Here is a 15,380-nt window from a genome sequence, read left to right on the forward strand (position 1 = left end):
GTAGTAACAAAAACTGTTACAAAAACAATTATTATATATCTAATTATCATTGTAGATATTTGGAAGTATTCTTATGAAAGTCTGGTGGTGCTTTTGCTTCTCTGCCAGACACAAAACTGCAGCCCAGAATAATAGTGCAGTAGACGTAAGGCTACGTCCATGACTGGAAATAAATCAGGGACGTAACCCTCAGGCTTGAGATACACTTGTTTTTAAATATGCATGCACAAGATGAGTGCTCAGAATATTTTGTTTGCTTTGCATATTTCTCTTGTGCATCAGTTGTGCACGTCTGTTGCAATTAATGCTACATGCATGTAAGTTGCAATTCGCGAATATTAGGGCCAGTACAGAGATGTGATAGGACAGCAGCAGCAATGGAAATATGCATAGTTCTGAGATCATGTTAACACGGGGAAAGGAATCGAATTTAATGTTTCAGTCACATTGGCGAATGAAGGATTTATTTCACAATACAACTATGTTTGTGTACAACTATGCACAGCAACTATAGTACAACTGTATTGATGCTGTTTGATGGCAAGTCAAGTATACAAACTAAGAGCCCTGATAAGGCTTAGACTTGTCATTGAAGAACATGCTCGGAGATTGTTGGGTGCTAGACTAAGAAAAATTATAATGTATTTATACATTTTGTATTTGTTTGTTAAATGTGTATGCATGCGTATGTGTTAAATTTGTCTGTAATATTTTTGGAATAAGAGGGTTTTCACCTTCTTCTTAAAAGTGGTGATAGTCTCGGCTAGTCGTGTGGAGGAGGGCAGGTTGTTCCACCAGCCAGGGACAACAACGGAGAACAGACATGATTGGAATCGGAGACCCCGTGAAGAAGGAATTTTTAGTCTCCTTTCGTTTGCCATCTCACCATCTCACCATCATCCCAATTGTCCTCTCAGTTTATTAGACAAGCAAAAAATATCTTTCTGAGGAGCTCCTCACCTGACGTAGGTTGCGAGAGACGCGGACTTCGTGCCAAGCGTTGTCATTGAACTTGCCATTGGCTGGCTCCACCAGGGCCTCGAAGGCGCCGGAGCCGAGGTTGATGACCAGCCAGACGGCCCCGCTCTTGAGGGACAGGTTGACGTAGTCGGCGGACTTGCCAGTGTGGAGCAGGAGGCCGTTCCTCTGCAGCGTGCGGAAGGACAGCGTGATCTCGTCTGTGCTGCTCTGGATGGGTGTCTGGGACAGGTCGTAGCTGAAGAACTCGCTCCCTTTAAAAGTCGCTACTGATTCCTCTTCAGCTGCAGTGAGGGAAACAGGAGGCAATTATAAGGTTCCCAAACCTCATCCTGACCTTTTATGGCTAAAGAAGCAACTTTAAGGTACATATATCATCATAGGCTAATTTCACTGATTAATGGGGGAAAGTAAATAGCGGAAATCAACATCAATTAGCCTCTAGACAGAGAGAAGATATTCTGCTGTTTTTTACAATAACCTTGAGCCATTTTTTGCATCCCTCTCAGTGAGCTTTGCCTGGTACAGTGTTTGCATAGATTTTCCCTGATAATTTTGTCAAAAGTTTTAAATAACTCTGACATGCCATGCTCGGGAAAATTGCCTTTATTTTCCAGACAAAAAAAGAGCAAAACTCAAAGACAGGCACAAAAAATCTTTCTCTGAACTAGCATCTGTAATGACATTTCAACATTGTTCCGGTGGGCAGTGGTGGCCTAGCGGGTAAGGAAGTGGCCGAGTAATCCTGGTTCAAATCCCGAGCTGCAAAGGTGCCACTGAGATCCCATTGAGCAAGGTACCATGCTCCCCGGGTGCCTTTCATGGCTGCCCACTGCTCACAAAATGGTGTGTGTTCAGCATGTGCTGTGCCTTATTAAAATGGAATGTGACCAATCTGTGACCATTCTTCAATTCTGTGAAACTAAACTCCATCTCAGCAGAACATGACATGCATACAAAAGTTTGAAAGACATTTGAAGAATATAAATCTGAAATCTCAACCGTGAGAAGAAAAAACAGGAAAAAAATACATATATTTGTCCATAATGATGAGAAAGGTTATTTCACTGATGCTGATGTGCCTGTGCTGATGTTTTTTTTTTTACTCACATATGAAATTCATCCAACAGTTGTACAGTCTGACGGATCAGTGAACCATGTGTGAATGAACTCATTTGTGCCATCCCAAGATCCATGCATTCAGATGTCACTTAGATTGGAGTGCAATTCTGACCTTTGGAGCTTTTGAACATCTTCTAAAAATAGAGCAAAAATATTTCATCGTCCCTGGTTTGTCTAGTGGAGCATGACATTAATTTGAAGACTTGAGATATTACATCAGGCAGGAAGGCCATCACTTGGAATATAAATGATCGGAACACGATGCAACTAACCAGATAGTGTAGCCACAGACCCGTGACCTTGTAAATGACAAAAGTGGAACCCCTTACTTCTCAACTAAACTTCACTTGGTATAAGCATGTTCTCTGATAGCCAGAGTAGAGAATTCAGAACATGCACTCCCAACAAGGCGGGTTCTGCTATCTTTTCCTGCAGTGATCGATAGAAGAACCTGATTGGATGACTACAGCAGCATTTTACAATAGTTTAGAGTTTCGTGAGGTTAAAGTCAAACTAAGCTCACAGAGCTCCAGATTTGATTGGCTGACATTAATCACTCTCAGAAATAACAATAAAAAAGCACAGCTCTGGTGACTCAAAATGTTGTGACTGTTGAAATTTTACAACAGGAGCCCAACCCTGGACACTAGGGGCGGGGCTGGGATTCGCCCAGGGCGTGGCACCAACCCACCGCAGAGCACACACACTCACACACCTTCACTCACACACTCAAACCTATGGACGCACAGTCACCCATACACGAAGAGAGCATCAACACTCCAAACACACAAGGTCCGCGCCGGGATTTGAACTTCAGGCCTTGGAGGTGTGCGGCCACGCTGGTAACTGCCAGCTTCGATTAAATTCACTCGCTTGTAATCTCTGGCAATCATTAGCCCGACCCTAATTAGAACCATTACAAACTGCTTAATGTACCTAAGAAACCTAATAAATAAAAGTGATGAGAATAAAATCAGCCCAAAGTCACTGTTGCAAATAAAAACCTATTTCATTATGGCAGAAGTAATGATTCATCTGAATAGATGCCTATTACAAAGTCCTCGCATTTCTATCTGTTAAACTTTGCACAAGGGAAAACAATCATTATCTTTAATATGACCCACACGGAGCACTGCTTTCACCAATTACTGTCTGCAGCGTCGGAGTTTGACCTCAATGCAAAGCACTTCCCAGTAATTTGTTGCGTCTGGGATCGCAGTGCAGCACTGGGTTCCATATGCAAGGATCTTCCAATGGAACTGCATTCATCCGCTCCGGTTCTGAGAAAAATCCAGGCATTCTTGCACTGGCCATCGTTTCATGCATGATTTAGCATCGTACAACAGGCCTTTTCACTCATCTCTGTAGGACGCCGTTTCCCTGGAAGCCTTGCAACACTGTCGAATTTTGTCCATTTGTAATCTACCTGGCTGTGGAATGATAGATGCCCAAGTGCTTAGAAATCCCCCAGTAACCCCATTCCCAGCTTATGGGCCCCAACAATTCTTCTTCCAAGGTCCCTGCCCATATCACACAATATAATTCTGCTGTGCGGAGCAGGTAACCGAAACTTTTTTTTTTTTTTTTACGTGGCAGCACAGGTCACACGGATTGATTGGAACACCAGACTCCAACTGCCTAGAGGTTCTTTTCTTTTTTTATTACCACCAGTGACCTTCAGGGTTTAAAGCCACTTAGCCAAAGATTTCACAAATATTTCTGTGTATTTTTTTAAAGGTAAGCGTTAACAATGCAGGTATGAATCATGTTCCAGAAAAGTCCAGAGAAGTCAACTTCCCACAGCTTTGGGTCAGCAGTTTACCCCAGTATGGCAGGATTTGCTTAATAGTGTCATTTTTTTTTTTTTTAGAATGACAATGACAAAGCTGTCAGCTCTGTGTGCAGGAAAATAACATTAAACCCTATAAAAGCGAGAGGGTCCAACTGCCATCTCTGTGACGACAATCGCCATGATATGAAGAGAGCTAAATAAAAAAAAAAAAAGCAAGTTTCTTGCAACGCTGTCTATTTATGCTCATAAAACCAGTGGATTAAACATAAATAATCATTTCTCTTTTGGCAGGAGGGTGTATTTACATGCCCCCAAATGATGATTTATGCATATAGAGGGGGGGGGAACAACATAATTGAATCTTGAGGAGGCTATTATTCCCACTCAGTGTGTGTGTTCTAATGTACAGAAGGTTCGTCTTGCCTTTCCTCCCCCGACCCCGCCATCCTCCACATGAAGACCAGCCCCTCTGGCCAGCTGTACCCAGGCGGCTGACCCACTGTGACAAGTCCAATTAAATTAACACTTCCCCTAAAAATCCGAACAGCACCAGCACCCTGCACGCACACACTCCCGAGCCGTAATTCCACGTCTCCAACACAGTTGAAGGCGAAATGTCAGTCCGCCTGCCAAGTTTGCCTGTCTGTGTCGATTTGTCAGCCGGCCGGCCATTCGGCGTTTGCGTCAGGGCGTTTCGCGGCGCTGTGTCTCAGCCTTTTCCGGGAGAAAATCGTACCAGCTGACTAAAGCCCCAGGCCTGGGGCAGAGCTGCTTTATAGATTAGCGCATTATAATACCAACAGGAAGCTGCGAGAGAGAAAAATGTGCAGCAAGGGTTTTTTTTTTTTTTTTTTTTTGGTCCCTGAGATAAACACGGTACATAATTACAGCTCTCCACAGCAATGTATCACCTCGGCCTTTAGGCCACTAGCACGGAAAAAACGGAACAAGTGTATCAGGAAATACACACACACAAGAATAAAAATAACTGTGCAGCAGACGAGCCTCAGCCACTGTCGCCAGATCCCACTGTAGGATTCATAAATCGATAAGATAATTTCATGCTGATGTAATTTACCGAGTTGATGATTGAATGCCACCTACGTTCAGTCGCTGGTGAAGACTCCGACGTTGAATTAAAGCCAATAGAAATATCAGCCCTGAATGGGGAAGGAGTTAATTGATTTTCGGGGAGGAAATGGAGCGGGAATGATTTAAAGGCGTAATGGAACCTTTCCCTGCGGAAGATCAACGCACCATCCAAAAGCCACATCCCGGTGAGTCACAATGTCGGCATCAGGCCGGTGATGTCATCACTGCCAAGGGTCTCTCTCTCTCTCTCTCTCTCTCTCTCTCTCTCTCGCGCAACCCATGTCGTCTCAAAGCAAAATGTGGCCGGCCTTAGCGACTTATTTTGTGTTGTCGGACAAACACGACGGCGAATCGGATTAGCCCCCCCTTGACAGACCTCGCCCCTGAAGCGGAGGTGCGGTGCCGTCTACCCGGGGCCTGGAGGAGCCCGTTAACGGACGCAGGCTAATTAGCTCACGCAGCGGTGTGGCGCTTCTTACGGCAGCACCGCAGAGCAGGCGCCTCATTAGCGGCCGCGGCCTAATGATCCCTCCGGTCGCCTTCAAAATAACATTATTGTTAACACGTCAGTTCCGACAGACTTCTGGTGCTTTATCATCCGGGCTGTTCAATTTTTCTCTTTTCTTTTCTTCCTTTTGAATTGCAAAACAGTATAACAGCTTTTTCATCAGGTCCACAAGCAAATTAGTGGTAAAAAAAAAATAAGTAAAGTGTCACCCTACAGAACATGAATGATTCACAGAGTAGCTCCGATATAACAGAAGTGGAAAACAGTCAGTTTTTGATTGGACTGGGTCACAAATGTATAGCTGTGTACCTAAACTAAAAATTCTGGAGAAATATACATGCCGCTCAGAACTGGACGTGGGCGCATATTTCGACCTGTTTATCCACAATTTAGCCCCACATACGGGAGCCCCACATATGGGTGTGCTGACAGGGACATTCCGCTTTTTTCCCCCCATTGTTACTCTTCATTTTCTTCCCTACAGGACTGTAAACCTCAGATCCAGGCTTTAACATTGCGTGTTTGGTAGAGAGAAAGGTATGTGCAAAAGCAGCAAGGCCTGCAGACCAAACACAACGAACATGCTGATCTCCAGTATTTTCCGTTCTGTTCAGCAGGGACGCGATAGAGAATCCTGAGGCAAAACTTTTTGGAGCTGTTAAAATGTATTATATATTTATATGTCAGGTGTGAACCTGATCTTGGCCTGTGTCGCGGCCTGCTGGTGTCTCAAGCCTTCAGCAGCTTGCTATAGAGTGCGCACTATGACAAACTGGGCATAATTATGCTAACTTTTGGTGGATTTTCTACAATAAAGTGCTATATAACAAGCACTCACCATGTGCTACATTTTATATAACCTTTATCATACTTTCTATGCTCTGCAGCTGCTATAAAATGGCTATTAAATATAATACCACCAGAGCTGTATTTTTTAAAACTCTGAGCTGGTAGAAAATAGCCGGATGCCTCCGGACATGATTTCTGCATGATCTTAACGCTTTTTGCTCCTCCCTTGATCTGGAAACAGTTGCCTTGACCCAGAAACAATGCAGATTTTTTTTAAATCCCCAAAAAATTAAACATGTTTACCCCATATATTTAATTCTGTCATTTCAGGGACATTGGTCAGTGCACAACAGCTCAAACTGTAAACAGATTAAAAATTTGGTACAGTTCAGCTACTTCTGCAATACATGGGAAACATGGAGAATTATAATATTTAAAAACGAAACCACAAGCCAACCAGTAACAGAAACAATTTTGCATTTTTGTAGGGTACTAATCAAACCGAATGAGCAGTACCCGTGAGTGAACAGGACCCAACACTCAGGGCGAGACCAATGGCACCTGGATATCACACCTTCACTTTCCACTAGACAGTAAAGAGCAGCAAAATGATGGGGACAAATGGTTCTTTCATCAATTCTTCCTTTCTTTTTTCTTTTTCTTGACTCAGCTTCTTGTAGGCATCAACTAGAAGACCAGCTGTTCAGGGATTTCAGATACTTGAATATTGTCTCCATCAAACAACATGTAGCCAGACAAGAGCCCAACCCTGACAGAACCAAGAAAAGTTATCTGACAGTGGGAAAACTCAAGACGTGGAAAAATGAGACACTCCGTCCGACTGGTTTCAGGCAGGTGGTGCACACATGGGGCCAACAACAGAGCTATCATAGATCATGGTGGAGGCTGAGGGTGGGGTTATTATAGGGGGCGCTATAGCTGTTTAGGTGTAAAAAAACACACAATGTATACATTTGATTGTTCCTTACATCATGCTTGGGGCATTTTGATAACACATGTTTCTGGGTAGTTCAATATGAAGTTATGACAAAAACCAGTTTGGAGCAAGCAGTTTGAAATCTCACTTGTTAAAACCAACCTCCACAATAAAATTATGTGAACGTCACAAGCATTCTGACAAAACTATTGCACCAAATATTTAAATGTATAATGGGTGTCAAAACTGTGCAATACTTCAATAAAATAATGCAATAGCAATATATGCAACTAAAATAACCAAGATGGTGTGATGCGCAGTACGTGATGTACGGGATAATAATATCACTGGCCTAAAAGTGCTGTTAAGTTTAACATATGATAGCCAGTACTAAGAGTTAAAATGTTGTCCATTGTATGATTTTAATTAAGCCTGATCAGTATTCAAAATAAAATATATAAACTGAACATTGAATGCATGTATTATGATAATAATTTTCATTGAAATTAGTAAAAAAAAATACATTAGGAGAGGTATTCATGTTTCAGTTTTTTAAATACATTTATATTAAATGATGTTCCACATTGTATGAGTATCCATCTTAAATATCAGGACAAGTAAAAATGCAAACATTACAGACATTTTTTTTAGTATTTCTTTTTCCAGCAAATTGCCCTTGACTGTTATTTCATTCCTGACTATCATGGGCATTTCCATAACATCTGGTCACCACAAGTTGGCCATTGAGTAAAATTTCGGAGTATTTAATTAACAGAGAGATTCACAGATTAACAAACATTAACGCTCCTAGACTATAAATGATTGTCACAGTGGCTGTACATCGTGAAGAAGGAGGACGGATATGCACAACGTCATAAGACAGGGGATTTAATACAAAAAACTGTGTCTGCTTTATACAGACAGACACAGTTGAAAACAAAGGCGAACATGAAACTCTGGTCCGAACCCTGGAACCGGAGAAGCCTCTCCTGACAATGATGACAGGAGATGTGTCCTCTGCTTTTAACCCATCACCCTTGGTGAGCAGTGGGTAGCCATGAAAGGCGCCCATTGAGCAATGTGTAGGGACGGTGCTTTGCTCAGTAGCACGTCAGTGGCACCTTGGCAGTTCGGGATTTAAACCGGCAACCCTCTGATTACGGGGCCACTTCTTATCCGCTAGGCCACCACTGCCCCACTACAACATTATTCTCTGGGACTGAAATAAGGTTGCCAAGGTGTGTGCGCCCCCTCCGCTACCTATAAGGATAAGGAATGTATGTCCATTCACTAACTAAGTCTTAATCCATGTGGTTTTGGAAGCCTTTCATTCTTAGCAACATACACATTTTACAATTTGAATAAAATTTTAAATGAAATTAAATAAAAAAAGAAGAACAAAAAAACTGAGACAACATACCCAAACTGTACAATTACCTGCAGACAAATCAGTATTTTCATAGAATACACCACATGCAAGGCATTTTTTTTGCAGACATTTGCCATATGGCCAATTTTTAATCACTGGATGTGATTAATTTGCTATTCACACAGGCAACACATTCTGATTCTCTTTCAAGGTCTGAATGATTATCTCATTAGTCCGTTTGTTCTGCCCCCTTTAAACACATTGACATTATCTAGGCATTCATGCTCCCTGCAGGACGTGCACAGGCAGGCAGTGCTGTCACACATACTGCTGAAATGGCAAAACCTTCTGGGAACAGTTATTCAGCGAAAAAATTGCACTAAGCAAGTGTCAGTAGTAAAAAAAATAATCTTTCCATGTAGTGCAACAGAAACGGAGTTGGGATATCAGGCTGCATAGTGTGATTTCTGCTTGAAGGCTTTGTGCCTTTCTAGGGGGATTTATCTAAAGCTGAACTGACCCATGCAAGGTTATCACAAGATTGTCTTTTGATAAAAGCTAATCTTTGTCACAGGATATAACCCTCTCAGGACTACCTGCTAATGATGAAGAGCTTCAGCACAAGAGACCCATTTTAGCTGTTCACTGTTCTATTGATTCTCCAAAAGAGAAATGCAATAGCATTATTAACCAGAACAATGCACTGATAGGAGAATGTGTTAAATATTTTATATAATGCACAACAAATTGATATTGGATACGGATAAGATCCAGGTTCTTTTGTGTGTGGAACAATGTGTGTTTAATGAATTTGAATACAACGGGATACTTATTTGTCCAGAAGATGAGAGAACTACAATATATCGCTGAAACAGCAACATTGTAATATTATTTATTTTATAAATATGTATTATTTTATTAACATTTATTATTTTATAAATGAACCCTGGGCTATAACCTCCAGTAGACCATCCTGTGACACTGGGCGCAAGGCAGGAACTCAGCCAGGGTGGGGTACCATTCCATTGCAGGGTGCCACCCAGCTACACCACCACTCACACACTCACACCCATGGCCAATTTAGACATAGATCCAACAACAACAATTTATATTGCACCTTTCAAACAAGAAAATTATCTGGGGATGGCAAGAACACCCTTTTTTTAGCATATTGTGAAGTGGGGGAGTAGTAGGTCCTGGAGAGGATTTGTTGCCAAACTGTGAGTGAAAAGTTGAGGAGTTCTGTACATATTGAAGTTTGTTGAGGGTTTTCCTCTGGGGACCAAACTGTGATCCATTCAGTAGTCTAGGTCGGTACTGAGAGCACAGGCATGAATGAGAGATTCAACAGTACAGGTAGACTGTGGAGGAAAAAAAACTTGAGGTTCTTGAGGTGAAAAAATGCAGATTTTGTGATAGATTTGATTGTGATTGAAATGAGAGGTTGGAGTCCAACCCATCGCCTTGGTTACAGACCTCTTGGGATTCAGAGGGAATGAATATCAATCAACATCCAGGAGGAGAGAACTCATTTTATATGTATTTTATTTAGGAAGTAGGGGGACCAAGACCAGAGATGGAGGAGAGAACTGCATCCACATAACAGTGGAAGCTGAGCCAAGGTTGGTGGAGGATCTATCCAAGGGCGAGCATGTAGATGAAGAACCAGAACCAGGAAAAGGGCAGGGAAGATCCTCACAGATTCCTCACCCCCTGGACACTTTCTTTCCCCTTGCCACCATCCTCCTAAACAGCTGAACCATCACACAGCTAAGCATTGCACCTACAGCATTGCAACTGCACTTTATCTACACCTCTGTAAGTCTATGGCAATGAGGAGGCCATTACCCGGAGAAGCCGTCATTACGTGATCATCTCTGTGTCCATGAGCTCCAGACGACAGGTTGAGGCCTTGGTTCTTCTGACCATCCCAGTTGGTTGTCAAATATGCAGAGGCGTATCATCACATTAATGAGATGGAGGTGGGGAGGAAGTAGCAAATGACAGGAGCTGTTGGTGGACTGAATAAATACCAAGAACGTCATAGGCTTCAGCAAAGAGGGGCAGAAGCTATCCAATTTTGGTGGAAGCTTTCTGGGGTGGGTTTGGTAATTGCAAATGAACAGAAACAGAGAAGAAAAGGGCAAGATAATCATAGACAACAATGTCAGTATAATGCAGGAAGGAGGGAGCTGTCACAGAAGAACACACTAGGTGAAGCGTATAGCATCTAGAACCAGTGGGGATGTTAACATGCCGGGTGATGTTGAAGCAATCCAATTCGGAGAAGAATCCAGCCACAATGGGGCAACTGAAGTCCCCAAGAAGAACTGTAATAATAATAAAGTGAAGTGATTGTCACATGTGATACACAGCAGCACAGCACACGGTGCACACAGTGAAATTTGTCCTCTGCATTTAACCCATCACCCTGAGTGAGCAGTGGGCAGCCATGACCGGCGCCTGGGGAGCAGTGTGTGGGGACGGTGCTTTGCTCAGTGGCACCTCAGTGGTACCTTGGCAGATCGGGATTCGAACCGGCAACCTTCTGATTACGGGGCCGCTTCCTTAACCGCTAGGCCACCACTGCCTGTAGCAGGAGACCTGGAGCAGTCAGTGGTGAGCAGGTCAGATAGTTCCGAGAACGCAAACTCTACACAGACAAAGTTGCAGCCCGTATTCATACTCATGACCTTGGAGGAGTGAGACATGTGGAAACATCCTTTAATCATTCTAATACATTTACAGAGCCATGTTTTTCGGTGGAGGAAAAGAGCTTTATGAACTACTAACTACTAAGTTGCTGGCGGCTATTTGGGCTAAAAAAAAATGCCACTCCCGGCAGCCACTTCTCTTTTAGAAGCACCTCTGTCAATCTGTGCTCCTTTCAGAAATGTGTTTGGTCCCTAAAGTGCATCACATAACAGACACTGCGGCATTCTGAGGAAACAGGGCTCATTTTTAAGTGGAGGAAAAGCTGACTGCAATTTTGATGATAGCAGGGGAAGGAATGCAGGCCATAGTACTGGTGTGTGTGTGTGTGTGTTTGGGGGGGAGTGTTATTATACAGACATGCAAGACAGGAAATATCCTTTATTGTCAAACCTCCTTTTCCCACTCTCAAACTGCTCTTTTTCCTCTTGCGCTCACTCGAAACCTGCTTATTTTCCAACTATTTCCCCATATATTGCATGCTATTAAGGAGTGTTTTATAGCAAGAATGGGACTCGGTCAGATATACTGACTGACAGTCAAATGTGCATCTGATTCATACCGAGAGGGGGGCGCTGAAATAGACCTCGTCTTCCACTACAAGACAAGTGGAATAATATGGATTGGTGGGGCCAGACTGAGGTCATATAAATGGGCAGAATGCACCATCAATTGGTCAGACTGACGGATCCGGCCTTGCTTACACTTTTCAGGGCTCAGTTTCACTGGTCTATATTTAGATGTTAAATGCATTGAAAAGGGCACCTGGCCTTTTTTTTTCTTTTCCAGCTGCACGATGGCAGAGCTCTTCCAGACATGTGTGTCATATATAGTGTGTATGCGGTTAACTTTTCAGGCTCACATGCACTGAAACACATAATGTTGAAATTTGCAATACATTTAAAATAGGCTTTAAAGTGAAAGTGAAGTGATTGTCATGGTGATACACTGCAGCACAGCACACAGTGACACAACGAAACGTGTCCTCTGCTTTTAACCATGCAAAATTCTGATTCCTTAACCGCCATTGCATTTTGATCATTTGGCTGATATGTGCAAAATATATTACCAGAGAAAATGACTTTACACTGGTATAATATTTTATAGCACAATATATTTCATATAAATCTTATGAAGGTGCAATAGCAATAAGCAAACACATTAAATTAAACTAATATTGCAATATATTACAAAGTGAGAAAAATGAACATATTTAAAACATTGTTGAATAGAATTTAATAAGACACTATATGCAAACCAAACAAATGTGTGAATGCACAAAAAAAGTGCAGCTGTTTGAAATAGAGTAACATAAAACTGTGTAAAATCAGGCAACACAGGCAGTTCAGAAATATAAGACTATAAGACTAGTGCTGCTTATTACAGCTATAGCACAAAATACTGAAAGAAATGACAATTTTGAAAAATATTTATATGAACTGGCATGGATTAAACCCAGGGGATGCACGTGAGAGTGAATTTCTTCAAGATGGGGTAAATGGGGAGGACGGTGTCAGGAAGGGCATCGACATAAAACCGTTGCAATGTCAATCGTGCAGAGAAGCAGACTGTTTATCTGCTGTGGTGACCCTTATCAGGAGAAACCAAAGTAAGAAGGAGAACTAGCATGAATAAAATAAAAATAAAGCTGATTCTTTCATGCTAGTTAATTACAAATTTTCAGCCCGGACAAAAGAATTGCAGTTTTTTTAAGACCCCCTCTCGTCTAAGAGAATCTTGTAAGGCTGAACTCTTGTTATGTTGTAAAGCAGCGGGAGTAAAGCCTTACAGTTATTGCCATGCGGCCATCTGAAGTGTAGTATCTTACAGCAGCATCCATGAGGGGTGATGAAACAGTGATGACATTTTTATCCATGCAGCGATTTTGGTCTCATTTCACTGAAAGAGCTGCGGGACATCCAAGCCGAAAGATCCCTGCCTCTGTCCTCTCACATCAAATGTCTGTCTTTAGCAGCGGTCGCGTCTTTAATACCCACCACTTCAGTGCACTGCCGAGGAGCAAATGGATTGACAGTCTGATCAGAGCAAAAGGGACAGCTGGCTAATGCCCCAAAGCTGTTCTCACTGAAGACGGGAGATGAATCCTGTTGTGAAGCAATAAATCGACAAATTATTCTCTGCAATTTAGCGCAAGTCAGTGACAGATGATGAAAGAGTTCCAAAATGTTTTGCATCTCCGGTAATGTCGAGTAAACAATTTGAAATTAAGGGCAAATCATGCCGACCTCGCACCAAACAATTTCCATGTGATTTCACCACCTCAAACAAATTCCCTAATGGTCACCCAGAAATGAAATCGCGGCCCTCTCACTTTTAACACTAGGGTGTAAACAGCACCTGTCTTTTAATTATGTGACATTTAATTGTTTAAATTACACAAGGTAAAAATAGTACATAACTACACCTGCATGCAAAACTGTGGGCGCCCCTACATAAAATGTCTGTTACTGTGAATAGTACAGCCCAGCGCACAGAAACTGAACAACTCACCAAAATTAAAGATGGCATGTTGTATTTTACATTTTAATATTCCAATTTTAAGTATACAATTACCCTACAAATAGAAAAAAGTAATATTGCTTCAAGAAATTTTTATTCGAATCACCGTTTTTATCACCTCAACCGGTATTATGTTCCATCTGGTACTGGATGCAGCAAAAGGGTCAAATTCCTTTCATATCTTTGCATATTGTGATCAAAGAAGTTCTAATTGGTCCACAGGACTTTTTAGACTTTAAATTGCAAACTTCATACACTGAAAGTCATGTTGGTTCAGGTGTTGCTTGCATAGTAGAACAGTGTAGCACCACTCGACTTCCTGAAAGTATCGCTGTCAAGTCGCGATCTAACAACCCGGCGATCAGTTTCAAACCAGACCTTAACTTAACCTTCCTGTTAACTGCCAAACTAAGGAAACAGAATCCTACCGTATTGCATAGAGGAGAGCATGAGGAGATTTCAATTGTTTTGTTACCTACCTATTGTTACCTGCATATTTTGCCTCAAAAATATCACAATGAAAACTTAACACCAGAAAAGTGTGTCATGCCATATGTGTCATATGTTATACTTTTTACATTTTTAATCTGATTGTAACTGACTTCCACTATTAAGTGCACGTTGCTCCCATGTTTCAGTATGGCAGCCACATGTCTCCATTTTAAAATGATGTAAAAACTCATGCAAAATCATTTGAATCGGACCCAAAACTCCTTCAACGTCTGTCTCCATCTTTAAGTAGGGCTCATCTCTGACTAAGACTAAATTAGGGCATAGGGCAGAATTTGATGTGACATTAATTTGCGATTAATGTTTTCATTTTGCTGAGCAAAGTGGAGAGAATGCTACCAATGTAGAATCGCTCCTAAACCAAGGTAATTGTGTGCTTCTGTAGTGTCTCTGCTTGTTAAATTGCATCAGGTTCATGTTGGGGAAATCTAGTCCTGCAAAAAACACTAAAAGGTAAAATCTCTACGGCCTGCTTTTAGATGTGAGAGGGTCACAAACTTTTGTCTTTCAAAGGTGCTTTTTAAAAGTCTTCTGTGGTCTGGTACTCTGGTCCAAATAATGTAAAGAATTTCACAGATGTGAGGGAAACCACAGAGCGGGGTGACTATAGATTACCATTCAACAGGGAGAAAAATCAATCTCCCACCTAGTCATTGATTCTCATGTTCTGCTTCTTTGTGAATACAAACTGTTAAGGACATTGACAGAAAAAAATGACTGACGTGATGGCTTGACAATCAACCGCCATTGTCACACGTGAAAGATGATCAGAGATAAGGCCACACTGATTAATGCAGTTGAAGTGGTGCAGTATCATGCGTGTAAACCTCTGGCACGTTCACCAGGGCAACGGCCACCCAGAAAATGACTCTTGCACCACTCATCCGCCGGTGTCAAAAGAACAATGTCCCTCATACGCTCGCCTGTTATTTACCGGCATCCCCGCTGAAAGCCGCATTACGTAGCCTGTATTAAAAATGGCTTCATCATGTCATTCCAATATGCTGAAGGATGGGTGCCATTATGCATCATTTTGACATTATGAATATGT

General features: G+C 42.0%; 1 protein-coding gene across 9 annotated transcripts in view; it reads right to left on the reverse strand.

The window, feature by feature from the left end:
• nrxn2a (neurexin 2a) overlaps positions 1 to 15,380 on the reverse strand; it is a 295,247-nt gene that overhangs the window by 171,030 nt on the left and 108,837 nt on the right. For all 9 annotated transcript variants that reach the window (XM_028982297.1, XM_028982296.1, XM_028982295.1 and 6 more), the window contains one exon: positions 961 to 1,262. In XM_028982297.1, coding sequence (XP_028838130.1) covers positions 961 to 1,262 — 302 coding nt within the window. The remainder of the gene's footprint in view (positions 1 to 960; positions 1,263 to 15,380) is intronic.

This window comes from Denticeps clupeoides, chromosome 6 (assembly GCF_900700375.1).
Source record: "Denticeps clupeoides chromosome 6, fDenClu1.1, whole genome shotgun sequence".
Classification (NCBI taxonomy): domain Eukaryota; kingdom Metazoa; phylum Chordata; class Actinopteri; order Clupeiformes; family Denticipitidae; genus Denticeps; species Denticeps clupeoides.